The sequence below is a fragment of the Setaria italica genome, chromosome III (genome assembly GCF_000263155.2).
Source record: "Setaria italica strain Yugu1 chromosome III, Setaria_italica_v2.0, whole genome shotgun sequence".
In the NCBI taxonomy this organism is placed as follows: Eukaryota; Viridiplantae; Streptophyta; class Magnoliopsida; order Poales; family Poaceae; genus Setaria; species Setaria italica.
The window spans coordinates 4,276,536-4,303,521 of NC_028452.1; the positions used below are offsets into that span (position 1 = coordinate 4,276,536).

A 26,986-nucleotide genomic window follows, 5' to 3' on the forward strand; every position below is an offset into this window, starting at 1 on the left:
GTCGAGCTCGGTGCCGTATTACCCTGTAGCTCTTGGCGTTTGAAATGAAACAAGTATATTTATTCCGAGAAGCATGCAACAACCACATTGCAGTTTAGACATGTGCATTTTATCCTAAAGGCACTAGAACGAATGTTTATTTGAAGGGAAGAAATAAAAATACCGAAGGACTCACAAAGCATGCTAGCTAGCTTGTGTGTGCTACCGGTTGATACTGACAGCATAGTTTGCGCAAGAAAAAAAAAAGCCTCACATGTTGGGCAAATCTCTGATTGGCTGCTGCGTGACGAAATGACGTCTTCAAGTGCCCCTGTGTGCTCCGTGACGTTCTTTGTTGGGTCGAAACTCGAAAGTCAAGTGTGTGGCAATGAAAGGACACGGTAGCTGTAGCTGAAATGTCAAAAAAGATTCAGCACTGGATTCAAACTCAGACCTTTGGGATAAAACACACGTGTCCTAACCAACTGAACCATAGTGTGGTTGTTGCATGCTTCTCGGAACAAATATACTTATTTCATTTCAAACGCCAAGAGGTATAGAGTAACAGCTCAACGCCAAGATCTACGACGCCAAGGTCGGCGCCAAGCTTGGCGCATCCACCCTAACGCTAAGCGGGTTGCCATGTCAGCATCCACGTCGCCAACGGCGCTACGACCTAGGCGCCAAACCCCCTGGCGGCGAGACGTGTAAGCTTGGCGCCACCAATAATGACGCCGAGCTAAAGGTCCAAATTTTGAAATGTTACCTTCAAGATTTATTTGTGAGAATCTTTCATTTTTGTTTGTGAGAATCTTCAAAAAGTGGCTAAAAAACAAAAAAAAGGGGCATCATTTCTATTTCTGTCTTTGCACGCTCCTTCCACTTCCACCATCAACATTTCTCTTCTTTTTTCTGGGTACGTAGGGGCTTTTTTCTTTCTTCGTCAATTATATTGTTCAGCTGGACACGTGAACCTCTCTCTTATTTTCTCGAGGCATTTATCAACAGCTTGACCAGCAACCCTGCTCGCTCGTCGTGTGGCACGTGGCCTGCACGTACACAGTCAGATCCACCTTGGCAAGCTAGCTATACACGGAATGATCATGATCCTCCACATAATCCTGATCCAAACCTTTCCTGCAGCTCTCTATCATACCGGCAGTAGAACCATGACCTGGAATATTGCACTCTCTCCCTAACACAAGAAACATGACATACGTACCAAACTGTTCATGAATTTTTGTTTTTGTTATTTTCTTGAGGGAACCAAAAAGTCTATGAATTGTAGGAAGGCACTAGTGGGCTTGGCGGCTTCAATTTCAGATCTAGAGCGAGGGGGATGCCCTACAAGCAGATCCTCAGAATGCCTGGGATGGATGGAAAGCACAGAGCAGTAGGCACAGCATGCCATCAATCTTATTCCAGACAGCTAGCTCCCTCCATTATGTTAGTTCGCTGAGTAGTCAATTTCTAGATCGTCCTTTTTTATCTCTTATTCCAGAAGCACAAGTCACTTGTGGCCATCAACTTCTAGTTCTTCATCATCATCAACTCAGATCGTGAGTAGTACTCTGTGTTATCACAGAGTACTACTCACGATGGGCAGAGAGGCGGTCACGTCGGAAGAGGAAGAGGCCGAGGCAGAGGACCTCCAAAGCCGCATAACCAAAACAATCAACGTCGAATGTTTTATTGCACTTTTCAAAGCAAACAACTAGATCATGCAACCAAGTTTTCTCCGAAATAAAAAGACCTTCAAAAGAATAGCTGAAGAAAAAGAGCTACCGCAGCATCCATACCTGTTTGGAGCCACAACAGCCATACTTACGAGCTTATCCACCTACAAACTCAAATCCTGACCTTGCAAACTTTCAACCTGCCATGGCCACCTTGATCTCCTTCAAACCACCACAGTGCATCAGCAGCAATAGCAGGAGCTGCCATATTGCTGCATCACCGCGGCCGCTCATCAGGCGATGCCCAAGCGTTTCACGGCGGAGGTGTCTGCAGCGGCGCACCTGCAGGTTGCGATGCGGCCAATCGCAGCAGGATTGTGCCCCAAGAACAGGCCATGGCCTTGATGAGGATGATAGCCGGCTGAGCCAGAATGCCGGTATTTTCCACCCATCTATCTGGGGAGATTTCTTTCTTGGCTACTCCAACCCAGCAGCTTCATCGCAGCAACAGGTTTGTTTATTGTTTCCCCGCCACGATCGCCTTCTCTTCTAAACATACGCGGTCGGCAAATTCTTGAGATTAATAGGGTCATATAGTTTTCTAATCAATTTGTGTGTGATTATATATCAGTCATAGAAAATGTTAAGGACAATCAGTACATGTCATTATGCTAAGTTTAAATGCTGTCTTCAGCAGACTCAGATGGAAGAACGAGCCGACAAACTCAAGGAAGAAGTGGCCGAAATAATGGCAAGTTCAACATTTAGCGGCCTGCATGAGAGGCTACATCTCATCGATACTTTGGAGCGTCTGTGCTTGGATCACCTGTTTGAAGAAGAGATTAATGCTGCATTACCACAAATGCAGACTGCTGATGTCAGTGACTACGATCTTGGGACGGTAGCTCTGTGGTTTTGTCTACTTCGCAAACATGGGTATAAGGTTTCACCAGGTAATATTAATATTAAATTGAATAAACAAACCACGGAATTCCAAATAAATATGCACGGTTGCGTATAATGCATGGTCTAATTTAAGAGCATAGTTGACGCAGCCATGCTTCGAACGTGTTAAAATGGTAAAAGAAAGGTAGCTTGGGCATGTGGACTGTGGGAAATATCTTTGAAAGTTTACTTAACTTTCTTAAAAACTGACGATATTTTGACAAATTCAATAACATATTCCAGACGTGCTTGCGAGATTCAAAGATGAAGATGGAGGTTTTCTAGCAGATAACCCTGCAGACCTACTGAGCCTTTACAATGCTGCGCATATGAGGACCCATGGGGAGATAATACTTGATGAAGCCATACTATTCACACGAAGTTGTTTAGAAACAACATTACCCAACATGGAAGAATCATTATTAGCACGTGAAATAAAATATGCACTTGAGATCCCTCTGCCTAGAAGGGTTAGAATATATGAGTCAAAGTATTACATCTCTGCATATGAGAAAGATGCTACAGTACATGAAACGATATTGCAGCTTGCAAAGTTGAACTCAAATATTATGCAGCTCCATCATCAGCGTGAGCTGATAACCATTACAAGGTGAAACTAATCAAGTAATTGTTACCATTTGAGCCTATTCTATTGCTTATTTATACTTCAAACTAGAAATAACTAGCGTCATCACTGATACACCTCTAATAAATGTATATATAGGTGGTGGAAGGATTTACATATTGAATCGAGGCTTCCATTTGCTCGAGATAGAGTTGTGGAATGCTACCTGTGGATGTTAGGAGTATACTTTGAACCATGTTATTCACGAAGCCGAATAATAGTGACAATGATTATTGCTATAGTAACTCTCTTGGATGATATTTATGATTCTTATGCAACTCCAGAAGAATGTGAATTACTTACCAAGTGCATTGAAAGGTTTGTATTCCTCCCTCCTTACAAATATCTTTAACATCCTAGGTTCACAAAAGTTCATGTCTATCTTTAATGTGAAATTCAAAGAGAACAATAAAGAAAAAATATATGCCACTAATTGTAAAAAAAAGACTTTAGATAATCATATTTCAATGGTAACCCATGTTATCTGTATTTTTGGTTAATCTTTAGCTTATTACCTCCTATGTGTGTGGTCATGCACAAAAAGTTCCACCTAGCTTGGGGGAATCCAACAATAAATGGAGGTTCAACCAATTTGATAGACGGATAATTACACATTTAAATTACAGGGAATTTCTTATGTCACGGTAAATATTAAATTCATGTGTTTGTTTAAACTATCTTGGCCAGCTGGGATGCTAAGGCGGCTCATGACCTCCCGGAGTGCCTGAAATTTGCTTTGGGGAAGATGTTGGATAGCTTTCAAACCATTGCGAATATGCTCCACCAGGAGGAGAAATATCGCATGTCCTATCTAAGATACTTTGTAAGTTTACATTCCGATCTAGATTTTTATTTGAGAGATGATATACATATGAAATATTTTGTTACAAACCATTTATAAAGGCTCATCAGGAAAGTAACTTTATTGCTCAGTAGTTGGGCGTTAATTCAGATCCTCTCTGCACATTCACATGGACATGTGGGTAAACATTCCGTAAACCATTTTTAGTACGCGTACCATTTATCTATTCCATTTTCTCAGTCCCACTTTAAATGTTTTTCCGGGAAACTGAAGATATATCTAGTTATCCTAGTAGGTTTGCATGCATGTTAAATTGATGCTATCAGCACAAACATGTCTGTAAACACATACCCTTGTTTCTAACTCAACAATTTCCATAAACTTACTATCTTCAATTTGCAGATTGAAGATCTGGTTAGAAGCTTTAGCATGGAAGTAAAAATGCTTGAAGAAGGCTACATTCCAGAGTCTGTTGAAGAGCACCTGCAAGTTTCAATAAGAACTGGAGGGTGTCCTCTTTTGTCATGTGCTTCCTTCATTGGGATGAATGATGTGGCAACAAAAGATTGTTTTAATTGGGTTTCTAGTGTACCTAACATGGTCAAGGCACTTTCCAGAATTCTCAGACTATTAGATGACCTCCAATCATATGAGGTAATATCTCTCGCTCATTCCTTAGTTTAAAAAATGTGATAATATTTGAAGCCTAATATCAAACCCATAATTCCCATTTCCAATTTGAATTGATGGGAATTTGACATTAATAATTAACAAAACATATTTTTGTTACCAAGAACTTGACATTCATGCTATGTACGTTCCTCTTACCAATATTTTTTAATGTTTCAATTAATACAGCGGGAGCAATTGATCCCTCATGTTGCGTCAACAATCGATAGCTACATGAAGGAGCACAATGTCTCGATTGAAGTGGCACGTGAGAAGATACACACTCTAAAAGAGGAGTCATGGAAAGATTTTAACAACGAGTGGTTGAATTCAGACAATACCATCCCAAAGCAACTATTGGAGAGGATATTCAACTTGACGAGGACGATGGAATTCATGTACAACCAAGAGGACAATTTCACAAACAGCACCAACCTAAAGGATACCATCCATTCATTGTTCGTGGAACCATATACAAAGCTTATTTAGGATTTGTTTGTTGGCAACCAACAAACAAATTGTTGGCCCAAATAATATAATGTGGGATTAGCTCATCCTCCAGCACCCATGCATGTTTCATTTGATATAGTAGGACTGAAATTGCACTTTACCAAATGTTGATTATGCAGACCAACTATTCTCTACTATCACTATCAGATTTTCTTATTTGACCACATGTATAATTGGTTGCAATTTATGGCTATTTACCCTTCTTTTTCAAAACAGAATGCAATCCCTTGTTCTATTTGTTGACTCGATGATGGAGAAGTATGGACAATCTCCCAGCATGCTTGTTCAAAGATGAATCTGCTGAGGACAAGGGTACTGTTTATGGGCCAGATTGATCATAATTGCTAAAAAATTTTTACTAGTCAAATCATGTAACCATTTAAGAGAAACATACATGCTACTCAGCAGACTTAGCTCTAGAGCAAGAGAGGAAAGCCGTTAGATGTCTAGCTAGCTAGACTGAAGCCAGTAATCCCCTGTCTTGTCTGTAAATACAGTGACTTCCTTTTGTTGTAGTAACATAAGCTCAGCAACACTGTCCTTTTGCAGTGAAGCTGATGTTATGAGTGTTAGTTTGTATGTGACATTACATCCTTTTGTACTATCTCCCATTCATTTTCATCCTTATATGTAGTTATCTGACATGATCATCATGCATCCACGTGGTCAAAGCTGTTGGTTTATTTGGCTGCAAGCGCGAAAAATCAGGGGACGGTGGTGACTATGGATTTTTAATTTCTGCAACGTTATCCTCCTCGATCTTGTTCTGTACTGGCTGCTGTTAGGGGCACCTCGCGTGCCTCGTGCCTGCATTATTGAGCCTTGGAGCAGGAAGCATTTCTTGGCCCTGCATGCACGCGCCCTCTGCACCATAATTTTTTTTTTTTGCTGTCACACTTGAGCTGAATTGCTATCACATCCTGCTTACGGCTCTATAAATACCTTACAACAAAAGCATCCCGTAATTCCTCCGCAGCTAGCGATCGACCAGCAACCAATATGAGCTCCTCGACGGAACAAGTGCGGTGTGCCGGCGGCGGCAAGACGTCGTGGCCGGAGGTGGTGGGGATGAGCGTGGAGGAGGCCAAGAAGGTGATCCTCAAGGACAAGCCCGACGCCGACATCGTCGTGCTCCCCGTCGGCTCGCCGGTGACCTTGGATCTTCGTCTCGACCGCGTCCGTATCTTCGTCGACACCGTATCCCAGACGCCCCATGTTGGTTAGAGCTCGGTAGCCATGGGTCTCTGCCTGTTGCCCATGCCTACTAGTGGAATAAAATAAAATAATTCGCGAGATGCCTATGCATCTTCGCTCTGTATGTGCGACTTGTTACTGGATCAATGTGAAATCGACTTGCGATGTCGTTTTTCATCGATGCTGTAATGAATAAAATGCTAATTCCTTCTCTGAGGATGAGAGTGATGACATAAATGATGGATATGTTGCTATGCGTGTCATGATCATCCATGTGGTTGCTGTGCCCTGTGTGCGCATGTGTGAGCAAAGCTACAAAGATGGTGCCATGGAAAGCTCGTGAAAACCAAAGACGATGGCGATGAGGATTACCGGAGCTGACTATGTTTTCAGTGTGTGCACTTGGCATATGTGAAAGGCGATGCAGCAAGGTTAGCCAATAGCTCGATCTCCTCTGTCCGGGTTCGTCTATAGAAATGCACTACTACTCCAGCAGCAAAAACAAGACACAAGACAAGTTTCATAGACAAGTAAGTTCCCAAGTGTATGCTTGATCACTGTTGATCGATCTCTAGCCAACAACCGATTCTTATATGTGTGCATGCGTGCAGATTGGCTGAGTAATCCATCGACGACGATGAGCTCCGCCGTGGACACGACCGGCGGCGAGAATAAGAAGACGTCGTGGCCGGAGGTGGTGGGCCTGCTCGTGTTGCTTCTTACTCCTTCCGTTTCAAATTGTAGGTCGTTTTGACTTTTCTAGGTTCATAGATATTATTATGTATTTAGACATACACTATATCTAAATGCATAGTAAAAACTATACACCTAGAAAAACCAAAACGGTCTACAATTTGGAACGGAGGGAGTATTGATCTTCATGATACTACCATTTTGAGACATGTACTGATCGACATCAACTTTGAACCATACAAATGTGTACATATAAATCACTGGACTATTAAAACAATGTCATATGTGGTAACAAATCATCTACGTGTTGCTGAAATTTCGTGTCCTATGATTTATATCGGAGAAATATATTTCACTAACCTATCATGTAAACTTTTCCATGTATAGGATGAATCGTTGATCTTGACTGGCCCAAAACGAGGACTTTTGTTATTAGATGATGCATGTGTTGAGATTGACTTGAAAATCAAGGGTCACCAAGGGCAGGAGGAGAAAGAACTTAGTAAAGGATTGGTGACTATCAGGGGCATAGCAGGTCGACGTTTGGACAAATGCGAGATTGAAAGAAAAGATCTTGCTACCAGGCTCAGTACCATGGAGGTGATGTATGCAGTTGTGAAAAATGCAGTGGAGGCTACAATTGCAATCGAAGTCCCTGGGGGAGAATTTTATGGAAAAATCACTACTTGCACCAGCAGCATCCCGAATCACCTTGTGCTTCGTGATAGCAAAGTGACTGGTGCGATGAATGGCAATGGTAAAGGTGTTATCCAACTTTTGCAGTCCGTTGTATCTGTTTGTTTGGAGGAGAAGCTGTTAATGACTATCGTAGCCCAGACTGATGGTGGTGTTGAATGTCAAGATACCATTGATTTTACTCCAGATATCAGCGGTCGAAATTGCTGTTGGTGTCACCAAGATGCTCGTGAAGGTTGCTTGGTCACTGATTCATGAGTAGTAGTGTGTGTATCGGCTGGTATTGTGATGGGCTTGTGTGTGTGGAACTACTGTTTAACGTGACCAGCTTTATGGTCAGTGAACATATGCTATGTTGCATCTTTGATCATTCATTTATATGCTATAAACTGTCCTAGTGAATTATTGTAGTTGGTGTTGGAAGTTTTGGATGCTGCAACTTGCTCTCGTGTCATAAGAGAGGATGTCCTTTGGCCAATTTTTTCGTAATAATATTTGGACACTTTTTGTTCTAGGATGTTTGGAACAGAGGATAAAGAGAGGATGTCCTTCTGATTCGTTACACAATCTGGTGGTCATTGCAATGTCAGCCTGCCAACCTGCTAGAAAAATTATCAATGCCAGCAGCCAGCTAGAAAAACTATTTCGGTTAGGCCATGACACTAACTCGTCAACCCTGGCGGGAGCATATTAACTCAGATAATCACAACTGATGGTAGAATATCACCAACAAAACAGCACATTAATTAACACCTCCCAACACATGTCACAACACCACCAAAAATGAATAGCTAATAACTGATGGTTTCAAACAGTTAGCGACCAGCAATATGCATATTCACCAACAACTGAGACGACAAATAATGTAGTACAACGCGTTCTGATCCCATTTTAATCATCGGATGAACATCCAAGGACTACCGAACCCACAAGCACGGAACATTCGACGAATTCATGACATGTTACATGTAAAACCTCACAAAACTCTTGCTAACTTATTCGACAAGTTCTTCAACTCTTACAATCCCGATGGGGCAAGGGTAGCAAAGCTAAGCAGACTCCGACTTGGTGTAGATCCTAACGGCAACAGCCAAGCCCAGGATAGCCAGGGGAACCAAGAACTGGAGGATCTTGATAATGAACTCTGGGGTCTTGTCCTGGTTGTAGTGCGGTTGCTTGGGGGCGACATACTTCGTCCTAGCAGGGATCGTTGACGAGTCAATTTCACCCAACAAGTACTCATCCATCATTGCACGGGCAGTGGTACTGTGCCCAACATCCTCAAAATCATCGGTCGCATCCTTGGCTGCAGAAGGTCCAAATGTATTGTAGGTTACAACATATTTTTCGCAACCTTATTCTGTCACTAGTTAGTGGTACGCAAAGACAAGAAGGCTTACCAGTTGAGGACAGCAGAACATCATCACCTCCTGGGTGGTCTTCCAAAAACTTGGTCACATCGTACACCTATTCCACAGAAAAACAGAGAACTGGTGAGGTTCTAATGGAGAACGATAAATTTCTGATTATTAGTCAAAGTAGCAACATTAATGAAAGAGCTGGTGCCATGCCACAGGCAAAAGAGAGAGTGGCCATAACAAAAAAAAAAGTGTGATAAAAGATAATCAACCTGATATTCTCAAATATTGTTATGCAAATGAAAGCATTAAGGTTTTGAAGGAAAGGTAAAAAGTGCAGCAGGTTAAGCAGACATAACACATTTCATCGAGGTTAAGTAAATAAGTAGCATGTCTTATATCTTATCTAAGAAAACCATCAATCTTTGGGGAAAGAAAACAGAAAACAACTTTATACGATGAAAAAAATACTGACGTGTTAGTTCAAGATGGTGTTTAAGGTGCATGCTTTCCCTAGCAGAACACAGACACGGCACCTTGATGAACAGAATTTACAATTCACTACGAGCGTGTAGACAGGGCCAAACATATTGAAGAGCAAAGAGAATTAATTTCAAGAGTAACATACTACAAGCCTGCAAACCCACTGAGCCGAACTATGGACAGTTTGATGTCGTTAGCATTATAAGCTGTTTAATCGGAGATAAAACAGCTAAAAAAAGGTGTAACATGCATTTTATCAAGTAGTTGTTACTGATGCTTTAATGGCCTCTAGCAAGGATATGGTGAAAAATATCTGTCACGATCCAGCAAAGCTTTAACTGTTTCGCTACAAAATTAGTTGTACAATCCTGTATGCACTATGGCACTTTGCACGAAAGAATTAGCAAAATACAACAAGTACATGAGAATAAAACATGATGATATCATAAGAACAAAGGCGCAAAAGCCAAGTAACTAATGCGGGGATCTGCTTGTAAATAGGAAGGAAACATGCAGATTCGATTTTGTCTGGCGGCACACAAAAACTGATAAACATCGACCAGAGCAACGCAATTAATCAGTCAAAACAACCAGAGGCTGATCCGGCCAGCGCGAAAGCAGAGACTTCGCTTGTAAGAGCCTACAAGGCAAATACTGGACCAACCAATCTGCGGGGAAACAGTAAGAACCAATAGCCTTGGCCGGATCTGCAAGCTTGTGGCACTGGCTGAAGAAACATAATACAGAACCAAGAATCATCTTGGGGAAAACAAGACTGCCGCCGCTGGGAGCACCGCGGCATGGACATCGTCAGTGAGCCAACGAGTGACCAGAGCCGACTGCCAGCTACCATGACTACGTTATGACCCAGAGAACCTAACCTTGGATCAGAATTTGGGAGGGGCAAGACTGGAAGAGGGTCCGGGATCAACCAAGAAATGATGGCTGATGCGCGCAGGAGCGGAGATGAGACGTTGGTATACCTTGCCGCCGATGATGAGCCAGCAATCGTCCTTGGAGTTGTGCTTGGCGACCTCCTCGAGGGTGTACACCTTGGACATCTCTGCTGCTGCTGCTGCTGCTGCGCGCGCGGGACGTATGGGATCGAAATCGATGGGGGGCAGATCCCGAACTCCGGAGCGAGATCGATGCGCGCGACCGCGACCTCGGATTGGGCAAATCGATATGGGCAAGGGGAGGAGGACGGAGCCCGGGGATTGCTTTTAAAACCGCCGCGGCAGCAACGCCAACAGAATCGAGTCCACCTCCGCCACAAGTTCCTTCTTCACTACTGCTCCGCTCTGCTCCGACTCCGACTCTCTCGTCCACCTACCCCCACCCCACCCGTCACCCGGCCCCACGCCCAACCAGACTCTCTCGTGGGACCCACCTGTCAGCGGCGGGGGGGTGCAGCGAGCTCATGGGTTTTATAGACAACCATGTGTCACATATGGTTTTAGTTTTCTTCTTTTTTTTAATGATCTTTTTTCCCTTTTGGCAGCCCCTTTTTTTCTTATAATTTGACACAACGCTAAAGTGTTGTTCCTGAGGTTCAACAAAAAAAAAAGCACGCTGAGATTCAACCATGTCCTTTTGTTCCCTATTCGTATAATCAATTCGCCATCTCAATATATCTCTAACAAATAAAAATTATTTGTGTACTAGTTGGTCCTGAGCCCGTGGTACTATCTAAGTCTATGAAGATAAGAAAGTTATGAATAACATCGACGTAAAAGAATCCTAGCATTTAATGGTAGTTGCATCAACTGATGATGATGGGAATGCTGTTTTGGGATCAATGTAGGATGATCGATGGGGATGGAGAGGTGAAATATGTCCAACTTCACCTAGTTTTGGTACAAATATGAAACGCTTGATGAGGAATGGAAGGAAAGCATTCATGCTGAAAAATTATATGAATTAATTTTTCAGGTTGGTAGATTGTAAAAGACTTTCCAGATCGAGTGGGTGTAGCAATATGCTTTGTCATTTGATTATTTAACTTATACATCGCGAAAAAGAAATATTTTCCCATATCTAGATCTCGTTTGTCCTCAGATCCAGATCTTCAAATGGACTTCATTCAGCCCGACACGAATCAGTAATAAAAGAATTTTGGCCTGTGCTAGAGAAAAGTAGGATTTTTTTCATTTTATAATAACATAATAATACAAAGCATCATATATATAAAATATATATTTGCCAACAACCGAAGAGATGTTCCATCTCTAGCTACCTAGCAGTCTACGATGCAGTCTTTGTTGTGCAGCAGCTGCTGAATGGAGAGCAGGGATGGATGGAGTCAGAAACAAGACCATCCACAATAGTCAGTTCGGGCTGGTGGTTGAATACAGAAATAGAACAGAAGGTTCTAGAGCGAGGACTGGTAGTAGATGCACGGTAGTTGGGCTAGCTATACTGCATTTTGTTATGGATTGAATGGGGGAACAAGGAGAAGAACGTGTATATCAGTGGGCTGGTGGCTGCCAGAATTGACCTCTTTTTCAGAAAGGAAAAACTAACCAGAATTGACCTCTATCAGGTACGTAGGAGAGTATTCAGTAGTTAGAGTTGACAACTTGAGCTACCTTTTATTTCTGTGTTTTCATATGAGCTTTGTTTACCCTCTCTTTTGTACAGCGTAGCATGGACAAAGCATTATTAGTACTTTTATGACGCAGGCCGGCTCCAAAACCATATCTTTTTGCCTTTTTTTTCTTTTTAAAAACGTGAGGAGTCTCTGGTGGGTGCGGCGGTCAATGGCTCCCTCTACCAGCCGCAAGGCTCAATCCAAGCCATCAGCGTACAGAGTCACCAAAACGTTGGTGCATATACATAAACCAACATTTATTTATACATAACCAACGTTTATTTTGCCAAGAGGTGAAAAATTTTAGTCTGTGTTCGATCAGTTGCTCGTTCTTAGAAAATTTGATGTGTAATACATTGCTATATACATGCGCTAGCAAGAAATTGGGATTGCTGGCCCAGCCTGCATGCAGTCATTTCTTCCTCGTGATCAGAATGCAGAGAACCTGAGGAAACACGTGCTTCTGGCAATGTTTTCATTCTGTGTTTATAATTTGTATATTTAAATATTCACTCCATCAGTCTGGTACTCTAGTTAATTAGAAACACAGAATTGTCCATGAGAACACAAGCAGTTCACGGCAAATGATTTGAAAGAACTTACGCTTATTTTTTGGCATGGGCCTTTGGTCTGCCACTACCTTTCTGCTTTCTCATTTGCTTGTTACTGCTTTCCTGTAGGGAACATTGAAACACACTTTGAAGTAAATCCTTTTTCACAGGGAATTAAGCATCTTATAAGAAATTAAAAGGAACATTTCCCAAGTATAGTATAAACTGAACTGTCAAGGCAAATTTGTTTTACCCATCAGTGCCAACGCACATCTGGTACATAAAACTCGAGACAGAAGAATGCACATACTAGTTCATATCTACCAGGATAACACACTGAAAACGGGGTGACAAGTGTGCCTCCAGTAGCTGAGTCAGTTTGTAGTATTGTTGAGAGACAAGCTCAGAGATTAGGAAGTGCAGAATAGGAAAATGGTGAGTGTTACCTGATACGGGCTGCCATTGAGCAGAATGTTTTTAGGGGCACTCTTTGCGTCCCTGCCCAAAATAACTGAAACGAAATGTGATGGATAGATAGAACTCAGAAGATGGACAGACTGTTCCATGCTCTGTTAATCTGAATCTCTGATTAGCCATTGCTGTGCTCGGGTACGGGTGGGATTACCGTGGATTTGGAGAGCGCTGCGGCGGAGTGGAACGCCGACGCGGACCACGCCTTGACGCCTGTTCCCACGGTGCCCTGCATCTCATCAACAATGAACCGTGTGATTGTGTATGCGGTTACAGCCTTACAGGTGATTGATGCATGGGGCGACTGAACAAGCAATGATGACATATATATGGTTGCAGGCTTGCAGCTGGTTGATGGAGTCAGCGACTGAACAAGTGATGATGTACAGAGTATGCAACTGCGACCAAGGAGAGGTCCAGGCCAAGCTCCCGTTCGAGGATGATCCGTTGGAGTTCTAGATGGAATTATATTTGATAGAAAATGTGCCGCAAGAAAATTTGTTGCTTTCTTGTTTGCACTTGTGCCTGCAGCTTGGAGCGACCTGTTAGATTTTTGAAGACGGCACGTAAAGCTGATGGTACTAAGAGCAACTCCAAAAGCACCTTCATCTTACCCCTATACCTTTTTTAGAGAAAAAGGAAAAAAAATTCCAACAACTCCTCTAAATCTTCCCTAAAGATTGGTCGACGTGAATCCAGATCCCGACGCCCCAGATATTTTCACGAGTCGCCTCCTCCCCCAATCGGCCGCCGAGCATCCTTTCCCGCGCTATTTTTCTAGCGCGTGCTAGTTCGTGGGAGCTTCATCTTGGCAGCAGCGGCGGCGGTGGTGGGGCTGCTCTTCTCGCTGCTGTCGTTGTCCAAATCCAAGGCGGGGAGCTTCATCTTGACCAGCAAGTTGGTGAACCACCGCATGCTCTTCATGTATATGTGCACGATTTGGTTCCCATGATCTCATAGACCTTCACCTCCTACTCGATGTTGACACTGATCAAGCTTGTCCACCACAGCCTCCAACACGGTGCCAGGCGAGTTCGTCGCGGGGCTCTCCTGTGCGGGACGAGTCGACCTTCACGTTGGGGCCTCGGGCGCCGCCTTCTCTTGTGCTCGGCCGACAAGTGGGGTCTGTCCTTTGATGATTTCTCCCCAATCCAAATACCAAATGATCTTGAGCCTTTAACCAAAGTTGAAGCTGGTACAATCAGCTACAAACTATAGATAGAGCTTTTGTTGCAAAAATCAACGAATTTGGAGATAGAAGTATCTGAACATTGGACAAAACTCGAACTTATACTGAAACTTTTGAATCCTTTGTCAGTTAAACAACCAACGTTGAAGCAGTACAAACTTCCATTTTTGAGCTCCAAATTAATTATCCAAACCTATTGTTCCTTGTACAAGAGCTACTGGAATCTGTTAACCATAGATCATGCATCCTATTTTGCATGATCTTGTCCAACATCCACATGTAAACATCTTCTAAATCTTGAACCAAGGTAGGTCCGTCGATATTCCAAAAGCTCCTTATTCAGTTTCATAGAACAATACAACTTTTAAACATCGATGTTACAGCAAGCTCTCGGAGCTCTGCGCCTCCACGGCCGTGCACGGCAGCCCGGTGTACTCGGACACCATGATTTGGTTCTCCTTGATGAGATTCAAGTAGGGAACTCAATCTTCTCGTCCTCCTTCCCGTTCTCGGCACCGGCGTTATTCTCCGGCTCCTCCTCTGGGTCGGCCAACGCCGGCTTTGGCGTCGGCGAGATGGGCATGACCTTTGGCACAACTTCGATGTAGGAGAGCTCGAGCTATAGGAACCCCGAGGGCGTATGGAAGAGGGAAGAGGTCACTAGTGGTGAGCAGGAACTCCCTAGCCGGTGGCGACAACCTCCAGGAGCAGCACGAGCGCGAACCCTAGCAACTAGTCTAGTTCTTGACCCGGCTGATATTCATCGTGTTGGAGGTCGATAGGAGGAAACTGTGAGGATGAGGGAGTTAATGTGAGGGGGAGAGGAGGCCAGCCCAAATGATGGGCTCATCATTGCTGATGTGGCCTATTTTGAAATATTGGGGAGGCTAATATCGGGGAATTGTTGTGGGATGATATGATTTTGGGGAAAAATAATTTTAGGAAAACCTCCAATATATAGTTTTGGGGGAGAATTTTTTAGGAGAATTTTGAAGTTGCTCTTACTGCCTTACTGGACGGCGAAATGGAATTAAAGAACGATCAAACTCATATATAGCCAATAAAGTAAAGGTCAAAGTTTATTCCATCCATCATTTCATCAGGCAGCTCGTGCATGAGTGCCTTTTGCTCCCCGATCGATCGAGAAATTAAACACGCTCACCAAACAAATTAAAAGGGAAAGAAGAAATAAAGATGAGAAGTACAAAAGGCTACGATTTGACTTGATCGAAAGGATGATGCATCTTGATGTTCATGCGCACGGTAGTAGTGATGCATGCGTGGCTGCAGGGGGTCGTCGTCTCTACTGGCCCTTGGTTGGGTAGGACGCCATCTTGTTGATGCCGCAGAGGCCCTCTGGCTTGCCGGTGCCCCTCTTCATGCGGATGTACCCCTTCTCACCCCAGTGCGGGCCCCACGAGTTCTTGACGATGATGTAGTCCTGGCCCTTGCTGGTGCCGTAGCCCACCGCCGCCACGCCGTGATCCAGCTCCGCGCCGCACGGACCATCGAACACGCCCTTCATTGCATTATTGCATACATGGGAATATGAGATCGATGGAAATGCACAATGATATATAATTAACTGAACGTTCAGCATCATCAGCAAAATGGCGTACCCCTTTGTAGAACTGGAAGTGCCTGCCGGACGCCTCGATGGCGACGCTGATGGGCTGGTGGGCCAGGGCCGTGACGAGCGCCTGCTCGTCGTTGGCCGGCACGTCCTCGTACCCGGAGATGGTGACGACCTTCTCGTCGCCGGCCTTCTGGTCGCAGTCGCCCTCCTCCATGAGGTACGGGTAGGCCTCCTCCGTGTGCAGGCCGCCGCTGCCGGCGATGTAGGAGAAGGCGTAGTCCATCATGCCGCCGTTGCAGCCGTTGTTCCCGTCCGTGCTGCAGTCGATCAGCTCCTGCTCCGACAGCGACGTCAGGTTCCCCGTCACGATCTGGTTGATCCCCTCCACCGCCGCCACCGTTGAGAAGGCCCAGCAGCTGCCGCACTGCCCCTGGTTCTTCACCTCCGTCACCGCGCCCTTCTTGCGCCAGTCCACCTCCTTCGGCACGTCGCCGCGGCTCACGCCGCCGTACCGGAAGCTGCCGCCGCCGGAGTTGGAGGTCCTGCTCGGCCGCTGGTGGCTGAGCCCGAGGTAGGCGGCCTTGAACTCGTCGTGGGTCAGGTCGGCGAACTCGTTCAGCCCCAGCCAGTAGCTGCTCACCTCCCTGTTAATCTCGTCGATGTGCTTCAGGTTCTCCTTGAACACCTCGAACCGCTTCAGCTTCTCCTCGAAGCTCGCGTACGCCTTGCGGTACTTGGCAACCCACTCCTCGAACAGCTTGATCAGCCGGTCATGGCTGCCGAGGTCCTCCGGCGAGTACCCCACGATGGAGTAGAAGTCATTTTCCATGTCGTCGCCGTGGGGGCGGGCCTCCGCCAGCAGCCACGCGCCGGCGGCGCACAGGAGGACGGCGGCGATGGAGAGCTTGCCCATCTTGATCACCAGTACTTGCTCACTCAGTAGCTAGTAGGAAGGATCGGAGAAGAGGTTGCTGTTTGATTGTGAGATCGCATGGGAGGATGCATGTATATATATACGCGTCAGTTTGGTGATCGCTTGGAAGCAAAGCCAAGGCGCTGCGCGAAAAGGGAAAAGAAAAATGTGGCCGGCGCCAATGAGTGTTTCCTGAATCATGCCAAGGCTTGAAGCTTTGGTCTCTTAGTCTGATAGACTTAGCTTCCAAGCATGCCGGGTGCAGAGAGAGCATGGGATGCGATGCGATGCTTGTTTGGCTGCAAAGTTCAGAGAGAGAAATCTGAATGATTCTGAAGTCTGAACCTATTCCTTCATTCCTTGAGAGGAAGGGATCAATCCGGCATGCATCTGAAGTCTGAACCCAAGGGAACTTGTACGTTCAACCTGCAACTACAACCTGATGGATGGGCTATCTCTTTCAGTAGTCTGGACCCTGGAGTCCTTCAGTAACACTTCTTGTCCCTGCTGAACATGGAACACAACAATGGTGTTTGTAGTTCACTATAGGATGGTCAGTACAGGTGCTTTCTTTTTCATGAAGAGCACGTTATCTCTTGGACCACGCTTGCTACATGGAGTAAAACAGGGGCATCAGATTCATCATATAGTGTCATGTGCATAGATCATTGCTGTATATAGCACTCTCATCTCTCCTGCACGGGCCACACAAAAGTCAACACTGACTTATCTCTGTGGTTCCTGGTGGAGTACAGTACATACCAACAAGCGACCGATGTCATAAAAATACATCTGTATGATGTTCATGATACTGTTTCAAGAGCGATCAAGTTCATGACAAGTTCACGTACATCATCATAATTCACAGTACAAGCACACGTAAGATGGATGTAGCCTACTAACTAAGAATGCATTATGCATCCATTCTATAACAGTCCTACATGGACATGAGCCGAATCAGGGATGAAGGATCCTTCTTCATTTCGGCTTGTAACTGTTAAGCTTCCTCAACTCTTCTACCCTGCTTCTGATCATTCCTTCCACATGAGGCAGCACATACATGTGCGTAGGATCAAGCATGCGCACGATGAACCTCTCGGATGCAGGCAAAGAGGCATTCAGATCAACAATGAACTGCTGCGCCATGGGTATGCCACTGTAAAGAAAAAGGAATTAGTAACAAGTGTGGATTATTATGAAGAAGCCGAAAGAGAAGGAAAGAGAAATCTCCGCAAAAGAAAAGGAGAGAGGAAAAGAGAAATAAAATGACCAAATTGAGGACACCATCTTCTTCTCTTTTTTATTGTCTGTGCAAAATACTAGCTCGTATCAATTTGTACCTGAACAATAACAAAGAGAGAAGCATATGTACAATATGTGGAAGAAGAAAATTCAGAAACACGTGCTACTAAATGCAGAGACTATACATGCAACAGGGAGGGGAGGCGTACAGGGTTCAGAGTTATGCAATGTTGGGTGATATGATCCAGCTGAAGACCCAGATGAATGAAAGAAATTAAAGGCATTATATACGTACGAGTATACATTGGTCAACGGCATATATACTGCAGGAGTATATGTGTTGGCACTAATAAAGAACCGTAAGTCCCTATGGATTCCGAAATTCTCTGCGTACGTTTCATCAGCATGTATGTAGATCAATTTTCATTTTTCAAACAAAAACAAGGAACCACTTCGCCTCGCCGCTATATGAAAATGATGGATGGAGAAGAAAAGAAGAAGAAGAAGAAGTTGTTCACCGTTGGCCGTTGCTATGCTCTCGGCTCTTCTGTCAGCCGGTGAAAACCTAGCTCGTCCGCGGCGGCGGTGGCCTTGTCGACGGTTGGCGCCCGCAGCCCCTGGATTTTTTTTAATATTTTTTATTTTAGTATTTTGCAAAATATATATCCTAATAAAAAAATTACGAATCTATACTTATACCGCCGTTGGAAATGTCTATAGCCAAATGAAATAACGGAAGGCGCACTGTAACAATCTTACGAAGGTGCACTGTAGCAACCTTACCGTCGATTGAACTGGTGGAATTTTCTTTCTCTGGGCAGCACACTTCAAAAAGTCATAACTAATTCATATAAACTCGGATGAAGATAAACTTTCTATGAAAATTGTAGATCTCGATGATATCTACAATTTTGTAGTTCAAATATTTTTCATTTGGAACCATCTTGATTCTCAAATAATCGACACAAGTTTCAGATCTAAAATTTAAATTTTAGATCTGAAACTGGGCATCACACTTTCAAAAAATTATAACTAATTCATATGAACATGGATAGAGATAAACTTTATACTAAAATTGTATATCTCGACGAGATTTACAATTTTATTGGTAAAACTTTTTTCATTTGGAGCTATCTTGGTGCTCAAATAATCGACACAAGTTTCAGATCTAAAATTCAATTTTAGATCTGAAACTTTTATCAATTATTTGAGCACCAAGATGGCTCTAAATGAAAAAAGTTTTAGCTACAAAGTTGTAGATCTCATCAAGATCTACAATTTTTATATAAAGTTTATCTCCAATTGAGTTCATGTGAATTAGTTATAATTTTTTAAAAATATGCTGCGCAGAGAAGGTAAATTCCGCGGTTCAATTGGCGGTAAGAGTGTTCTTCCGCCGATTTCATTTAGTTATAGACGTTTCAAAATACTAAAATAAAAAATGAAAAAAATTCCTGCATCTGTTTATATTCTACCGCTAGCCCAACACCGAAAGTCCGAAACCGAGGAGGATTCCAAATGGGCCCTCCCTTCTTTACCATAATCGCCTCTAGTAGGCCCAATTTCACTCAGACCACCCGGCCCAATTCTGACGATATGACAACAGTCTGAAATTTTATACATGGATCTTTTTTCTAGATAAAGTAAGTTTTTATTCCGGCCTATGCAATGGAGAATCTCAATCATGGATGGATGGACTATCTTTAATTATTTATCAGGTGTCCATGGATCTTTTTCCATGCTAACAACATGCTTTTCCTGTGCCTGCTGAAGATGCTACGGCACAACAACGCTTGCTGCATCTGATCACAGTTCAATACATATTGGTGATTGATCAAAGAGGGCATAGGGCCAAGGCACAACCCCACATGCTGACTACTATTCTTGAAATCCATTCTTAAACTGCGTATAGGAGTAGATCGGTTCATATGATGAAACTCCCATTCGGTTGCAGACTTGCACCATTCCGGGCTCTCATAAAAAAACTCCGACATCAGAGTTGAGTTCACAACAGCAATACATAATGTAGGCAACCAAAGTTTATCAGCGCCACAAAGTGGCAGGGACCCAAGTAAAAGGCTCAATCCGGGTACAAAGAAAGTCACTGAAATACACCAGATTTTTTAGACTAAAACACAAATATATATTATTATTCTAGATCATCATGGGTGAGGCATGGCAACGCCATCCAATCACCCATATAGGAGTTCGGCATATTATGAGCACAAGGTACACATCTTTGGACTTTTGGGGGGAGGGAAGAGGTGGAATGATCCTTCACTGAGGCTTCTCGTAGCTGTTCTGGTCCCTGAACTCCCCTATCTTACTTCTGATCATTTCTGCCACATGAGGCTGAACAAACATGTGTGTAGGATCAAGCATGTGCACGATGAACCTCTCCGATGGTGGCATTGAGGCATTCAGATTAATGATGAACTGCGCCATAGGTATATCACTGGGGGGGAAACAGAGGATTGACAGGAGTGTAACTTGTTTGGAAAAACTTTAAAGGAATATTATAAACATGTGGTTAACAAGAAATAAAATTATGGATTTGATTTTCAGTTGTATCAGGAGCTTACCAGGAGATGAACAACCCCTTGATTGCATTAACCATCTTGTCTGTGCTCCAGACGACACAAAAATACCTGATTGGCAAACAACCCAGCAATGTCAGTTGGAGTGGAAAGCAGCACAACTACTACAAACTTTCGCACAAAGCAGACCATAAACCAACAGGCACACATAAACTGTGGTTTTCTAAGATGGTAATCAGTGATTCTCGAGCAAGCTGCAAAAGTAGCAGGAACGAAGGTTGAAGAACCAAATGGTTGACAAAATGCTGCCCATACTGGGGGAGGATTATGAGGCGTCATGATCAAAAGGATTTATTCCTAGACTGTGGTGGCCTTTTACACATGCTGAAAACTGGTGTCCGAGACCATCTCTTCAAGGCGGGCATGCGAGTGTGAGTATAGGTTGCAGGTCTTAGCTTGCGCATAGGGAGTGGTGTGCGTGAGGTGTGAGTGTTTGTGGTGTGCGTGAGGTGTGTAATGTTCGGATACTACAACTTGTACTTTGAAGGCAAGACCATCTTCTCGAAAAAAAAAAGATCAAAAGGACTACCATGATACAATATGTAACTATGACTACAAGAAATTCCGCACTGTCTTATTCAGCACTAAAATCAGCACAATGTGTGCCCTATTTTTCTAACTTTCTGCTCGTAAACTGAGCAAAACACCAGCCTGTATCAATTTTCTTCTTCTCACAACATAAACAGTAGTAGAAAAATCCGTTTCTTCTTCTTCTTTTTTTCTGCTTTAAGCAAAGCTCTGGGTATGGCAGATAATAAGCTCGCATGTTCCTGGGCCACATAATTTCAGCAAGGACCTTGAAATTCCTTGTTCACAACCGCAAATTAGTGGGGAGTGTCACACGAATCACACCGAACATCTACAGAACACAGCAATACACCGAACATCTACAGAATACAGCGGATCCGACTGGCACATAACACATAACTGTCACACGAATCTCTCAATTTTTTATGGTAGCAGCAAGTAGGTCAACTGAATCGGCACTAACCCTTGGGAAGTTCCATCAGGACCCATGTCAGTATGTCACCATGTCGAATGAAAACGGGGGAAAGAAAACAAGAGTTCAGATCGGGGAAGCCCTCACCGCTGCTTAGCGTCGATGACCCTTCCCGAGATCTCGCGTCCGCTGCGGCTGCCTCGCCGGTTTCAGCCGCGCTCCAGAATCGGATCAAACACCAAGGCTGAAGGCGGCTCGCCGGCGTCGCCGCTCCGTCCGCCGCCCGCTACCCCCGCTTGGTCTCTATCTCCTTTCCTTTCTTGGGCCGCTTTGCAGCAAGTAGTATAAGGAAAGATGTTGTTGGGTCTATGGACTTCTCCATACGCCCCATGAAGCCCACTACACAGCCCACCGACTTCACTCACAAGTTAGGACGCGCACAGCCCACAGAGCCCAATTTTTCGATTTGTTATTATTTGAAATTTTCTACATATCCTAATTACCTCTGTCTTAAAAACTGCTACGTTAAGCTGTCCAATAAAGCTGGATAAGTCAGCCGCCTTTGGTCGGAAAAATCACTATTTGTTCCCTTTTTCACTATTTGTAGTGAACCTTTCCCTCCGGCCTGCTCGGTAAGCTGGCTGAGCAGCCGCTACAGCAAGCCAACAGTCACTACAACACCTGTGCGCAGAGTGGACTTTCGCTAGGCTGCTACGGCAGCTGCTTGTACCGGCAGCCGAACAGCTGGGCTGCTAGCCGCAGCTGCAGCTACTGATAAGCTCAAGCGAGCATAGATGAGTGGGCATATGTGCTTATATTTTTTTGAATTTATTTAGTAAAATAAAGAAACCATACTTTTGATAAATTGTGTATCTGTTGATATGTCGATCTAGTCTAGTAGAGGTGTAGAGTTGACACTAATAAAGAAACAACTTTCCATCTAGAGACAAACGTCTCGGTTGTTTTTGGACCCGGGACTAAAGAAGCGTTAATCCCAGGTCTAAAATTCGTAGCCCGTGGGAGCCCTTTTAGTCCCGGTTGGTGGCTCCAACCAAGACAAAAGTGGAGCTTTTAGTCCCGGTTAGAGCTACCAGCCGGGATAAATAAAACTAGTCCCGGTTGGTGGCTCCAACCGGAACTAAAGGGACTCTTTTAGTTCCGGTTGACGCCACCAACCGGGACTACATCCCCTCTTCTTTTATTTCATGACCGGTACAAGAAAGAAGCATGCTAGCCATACATGGCGTGCAATACTGGCCGGCAAGGATGCTCTGAAGGAGGGGCTGATAAGAAGAATAGGCAATGGCACGCTGACAAACATCTGGAGGGATAGATGGATACCGGCTCATTTCAATGGCCAACCTATTACTCCAGAAGATGGACAGGGTGTCACCATGGTCTCAGATCTGTTGACAGAGGAAGGGGAGTGGGATGAACAGCTTATCAGGGACATCTTTGTGCCAGTAGATGCCAATGCCATTCTCAGCATACCGAGGAGGCAACAGGATGAGGACCGATGGGCTTGGGAGCCTGAAAGACATGGAGTTTATTCAGTTAAGTCTGCATACAGGAAACTGTATGAATCGAGAGGCCGACAAGAGGAGAGTGTGCCGGGAGGATCAGGAGATGTTTCATGGAACAAAATTTGGAAACTCTTGGTTCCTCCCAAGGTGAAAGTTTTTTGGTGGAGAGTATTGCATGAATTTCTCCCCGCAAAAGAAATCCTCCACCGGAGACACATTGAACCAACATGTTTCTGTGAAGTGTGTGGCAACGATGTGGAATCAATCAGGCACATTTTAATGGAGTGCATGGTAGCAAAAAGTTTCTGGAGAGAAGTCAAGATTCTCAATGGAACAAAACTGCCGTCAATGCACCCAGCTACTTGGGAGCGTGACTTGCTTTCGTCTGAGGTTTGTAATGAAAGAGAAAGAAGTATCATTATTATAGGAATGTATGCTCTATGGACACAGCGGAACCAAAGAAGACATGATGATTCAAGCAAACCCATTAACATCTTGGTTCGATGGTGTTTGGATACGGCCTTTGATCTATGGAACATACAGGCTACTGTAAGACAAGTGGAGGTGCGTCAGCAGGTGAATCGGTGGAAGCCACCGCCTACGGGCTGGACCAAATGCAACACCGATGGAGCTTTTAACCCTGACAGAGGCGAAGGAGCAACTGGGGTAGTCCTCCGAGATGCGTCTGGCCAGTTTGTGGGCGCCAAAGCGGTATGGTATCCTCACGGTTTTGATGCTTTGACTCTGGAGGCATTGGCGTGTCGAGACGGTGTCCTGCTCGCCCGGGACAAAGGGGTCACCAACCTCATTGTGGAAACTGACTGTCAAGAACTAGTGAAGCTCTGGCAAATGTCTACAGATCAGCGCTCGGTCATCGCTCCGATCATCAGGGAAACTCGCTTGATTAGCTCTTGTTTTGAGAATTTTGATGTAACTTTTGTAAGCCGATCTTGTAATCGAGTAGCTCATCAGTTAGCAAAGGAAGTCTCAGGTGACATTAGGTTGGGAATGTGGCATTTAGCCCCATCCTGTGTAGCACACCTGCTGATTTCAGACTGTAACCCTGATTGATCTATGAATGAAACCCATGTCACAAAAAAAAAAACGGGACTACATCCCCTCTTCTTTTATTTCCCTTGATATTTTTTTTATCTCTCTCAACCAGCCTATCCTTATCTCCTCCTCACACCCCACCACCGGTCTTATCTTCCCCACCCCACCGGCCACTTCGTCTCCTCTCCTCCACAGCCTCTTCTCTCCTCGCTCCCCAACCTCCTCCTCCTCCCTCTCCTCCCTAGCTGCTCCTTGGGCGAGATGGTCGCCGCGCGCGGCGCAGGCGGCCCCACACGGCACAATCTGGTGAGCAGCGCGGCACGGCACGGCACGGGTGGGTGAGCCATCACTGCACGCGGCGTAGGCGGCCCAGCACAGCACAGTCGAGCGAGTGGCGCGGCCTGGCGCGGGTGGGCGAGCCACCACTCCAGCACGGCATAGCGCGGGTGGGCGAGGCGCCACCGTGGCGTGGCTCGGCACGACGCAGGCGCCCCAGCGCGGCACGGCGCGGGCGGGGATCTCTTCTGCCGCCTCCATGAGCTCCAACCGTCCGGTGAGAAGCTCCTGTTTGTGGATACAAGAAGTTGGTGAATGGTTTGTTTGTGAGTGATCCAATAGTGTGTGATTTTTTTGTGAATGATTCGATTGTGATTGTGCTGGTCGCGTTGTGAATCAAATCGAACTCATGTGTTGTCTCTGTGGTGGAGTTGGAGCTCGAGAAGGTGGTGGTTGCGAGTGATCCAATAGTGTATGATTTGTTTGTGAATGATTCGTTCGTGATTGTGCTGGTCGCGTTGTGAATCAAATCGAACTTATGTGTTGTCTCTATGGTGGAGTTGGAGCTCAAGAAGATGGTGGTCGTGGCAGAGCTATAGGGGCGGCAGCACGAGCAGGCACAACGGGCCAGGCGACTGGCTCGCAATTTTTTTTATTTTTTTTGGAAGTCTAGGTATTAGGATTTTTTTTTTGTTAGAAAAATTGATAAGCTTCATCATCGAGAGGGAAACAGTCCGGATCACCAACTAAGGCTCTAAATGACCGCTCAGTGATAAAGGAGGTGGGGGTGCAAAGATAGCCAGGAGGTTTGGCTTCCATTCCTTTTTAAACAAAACAAAAGGGGGTTTAATCAATTTCCTCTCAATAGCATATTGAGGCCCTTGAGACCTCGAAATATGAAATGGACAAATTCCTTCTCTTAGGAATACATACGAGAAAATAAATAATGCTAGCCTCTCATTAACTACTTCATTTTCAGCTGGGCCATCCTAGACTTGAACCAGAGACCTCGCCCATGATCCAATTCTATATTTATTACACATACTTTTTATTATAGTATGGAAATGCATTTATTTTCTTTGCATCGATTTCGATCCGCAATACTATCGGAGTAAAAGAAGTGGAAGAGCAAGTAGCTACCATTTATACCAGAACGAGAGGATATCTTGATTCGTTAGAAATTGAACAGGTAAAGAAATTTCTGGATGAATTACGTAAACACCTAATTCTTATACAAAGAAAACTCTTTCGCTTCACTTTGTACCAATCGGGATAAAAGGTAGGCTTTAGTCCCGGATGAAAGTCCTGGGTGAAAGACCTGAAACTTTCGTAATGGGAACCTTTAATCTCGAATAATTAATCCTAGTTGGATTTTCGAGACCTATGTATCCTCCGGGACTTTAATTTTCCACCGGTGTGACTGTATATTTCGGAAAAAGAAGCCACCCGAAGCATAGCATTTTCTTATTTTTGGGCGCTGTTCATCTTACTAAAACTATAATGGCCGATTATACCGGGACCCGTTGGAACAAGTGTGCAAGCTTTGTCAAAGACGTCTCGTGAGCAAAAGGAAGATAACCACCAACAAAATCGAGCACTTTTGTGTTGAAAGCTTGGAGAAAAGGCCCGGCAAGGCTAGATGTAGCAAATGGTCCACCCTTGTTTTTGTTAAGTCGGCGGCTGGCCAAAGGCATCCAAAGAAAAAGCATCAACAATATTCTATCTTTTCTTTACATTTCCAGAAACACACACACTGTGGGTCTATGCCCCGTAATAATATATGAAATCTCTATATACTCATCATGGCATTGGAAAAAAGCTTTTTTTTTCTTTTCATTAACAAATACTTATCTTTACTTTACATATATGGAGCCACATTTCTTTTCAACCAAAAAATATATCTATCTCGTGGGAATCTTCATATATAACTGACCAATGGCAGCATGATGCATGGTCCATCACATACATACATTTATATACAATTCTGTATACAAGCTAGCTTGTGTACGTGATGTGTTTGATATGACATGTGTACAAGCAAACTGTATACTGAATAGCTGATCGGCCGGCATATGTTGCGTAAACTGGAGTGCAGTGATGACCTGGGAGCAACATCATGCATGTCGAATTTGTCAATGCCTACGCAACACGCATGCATGCCATTGCATTGTTTACATTAGTTGCATGCAATTGCAATGTAAGTAAGAGCTAAGAAATACTGCTAGCTAGGATTGTTCCTTTGCATGCTGACTTGCTGAGTCACACTATACTACTAGCTAGCTACAGTACTAATGTACTATATATATCATCTGGCAAAGAAAAATATATGCATATATAGATATATAGGAGTCAGAAGACAAGGTCATCCATTTGAATCGATATGATTTGAGGCCAGGTTGGACGTGCATGCACATGGCCAAACGGTAGTGGTTGCT

At 44.3% G+C, this 26,986-nt stretch overlaps 3 protein-coding genes and 1 long non-coding RNA gene across 5 annotated transcripts; 1 reads left to right on the forward strand and 3 right to left on the reverse strand.

Moving 5' to 3' along the window:
• The first annotated feature begins 1,675 nt into the window (after positions 1-1,675).
• Positions 1,676-5,419, forward strand: LOC101778486 (beta-sesquiphellandrene synthase). Of its 2 annotated transcripts, none has more exons than XM_004960479.3 (7): positions 1,676-2,166; positions 2,350-2,608; positions 2,844-3,210; positions 3,325-3,543; positions 3,913-4,048; positions 4,430-4,681; positions 4,886-5,419. In XM_004960479.3, the coding sequence occupies exons 1-7, from the start codon at positions 1,861-1,863 to the stop codon at positions 5,183-5,185; spliced, it is 1,839 nt and encodes a 612-aa protein (XP_004960536.1). In that variant the 5' UTR covers positions 1,676-1,860; the 3' UTR covers positions 5,186-5,419. The 2 variants fall into 2 exon arrangements, with proteins under 2 accessions (XP_004960536.1, XP_014660453.1); XM_014804967.2 differs by having other exon boundaries at positions 2,353-2,608.
• Positions 5,420-8,553: 3,134 nt separating this feature from the next.
• Positions 8,554-10,904, reverse strand: LOC101779295 (cytochrome b5). Its single transcript, XM_004960481.4, has 3 exons — positions 10,614-10,904; positions 9,190-9,256; positions 8,554-9,095 (listed from the first exon to the last, which is right to left on the reverse strand). Exons 1-3 carry the CDS (start codon positions 10,689-10,691, stop codon positions 8,839-8,841), a joined length of 402 nt encoding a protein of 133 aa, XP_004960538.1. The 5' UTR covers positions 10,692-10,904; the 3' UTR covers positions 8,554-8,838.
• Positions 10,905-15,483: 4,579 nt separating this feature from the next.
• Positions 15,484-17,001, reverse strand: LOC101779690 (cysteine protease XCP2). Its single transcript, XM_004960482.2, has 2 exons — positions 16,051-17,001; positions 15,484-15,950 (listed from the first exon to the last, which is right to left on the reverse strand). The coding sequence occupies exons 1-2, from the start codon at positions 16,918-16,920 to the stop codon at positions 15,735-15,737; spliced, it is 1,086 nt and encodes a 361-aa protein (XP_004960539.1). The 5' UTR covers positions 16,921-17,001; the 3' UTR covers positions 15,484-15,734.
• A 3,160-nt stretch (positions 17,002-20,161) lies between these two features.
• LOC101780092 lies at positions 20,162-22,024 on the reverse strand. Its single transcript, XR_001163564.3, has 3 exons — positions 21,847-22,024; positions 20,745-20,810; positions 20,162-20,617 (listed from the first exon to the last, which is right to left on the reverse strand). It is a non-coding gene; the product is annotated as an uncharacterized LOC101780092 (long non-coding RNA).
• Between the last annotated feature and the right edge of the window lie 4,962 nt (positions 22,025-26,986).

Excerpts from the sequence above, each read along its gene's own strand:
- LOC101779295 (XM_004960481.4), bottom strand. The coding sequence starts at position 10,691 with ATGTCCAAGGTGTACACCCTCGAGGAGGTCGCCAAGCACAACTCCAAG. Across the intron at positions 9,257-10,613 it reads GGCTCATCATCGGCGGCAAG|GTGTACGATGTGACCAAGTT; the intron begins GTATACCAACGT and ends TCTGTGGAATAG. Across the intron at positions 9,096-9,189 it reads TGTTCTGCTGTCCTCAACTG|CCAAGGATGCGACCGATGAT; the intron begins GTAAGCCTTCTT and ends GACCTTCTGCAG.
- LOC101779690 (XM_004960482.2), bottom strand. The coding sequence starts at position 16,920 with ATGGGCAAGCTCTCCATCGCCGCCGTCCTCCTGTGCGCCGCCGGCGCG. Across the intron at positions 15,951-16,050 it reads ACTTCCAGTTCTACAAAGGG|GGCGTGTTCGATGGTCCGTG; the intron begins GTACGCCATTTT and ends AATGCAATGAAG.
- LOC101778486 (XM_004960479.3), top strand. The coding sequence starts at position 1,861 with ATGGCCACCTTGATCTCCTTCAAACCACCACAGTGCATCAGCAGCAAT. Across the intron at positions 2,167-2,349 it reads CAGCTTCATCGCAGCAACAG|CAGACTCAGATGGAAGAACG; the intron begins GTTTGTTTATTG and ends TGCTGTCTTCAG. Across the intron at positions 3,544-3,912 it reads CTTACCAAGTGCATTGAAAG|CTGGGATGCTAAGGCGGCTC; the intron begins GTTTGTATTCCT and ends TATCTTGGCCAG.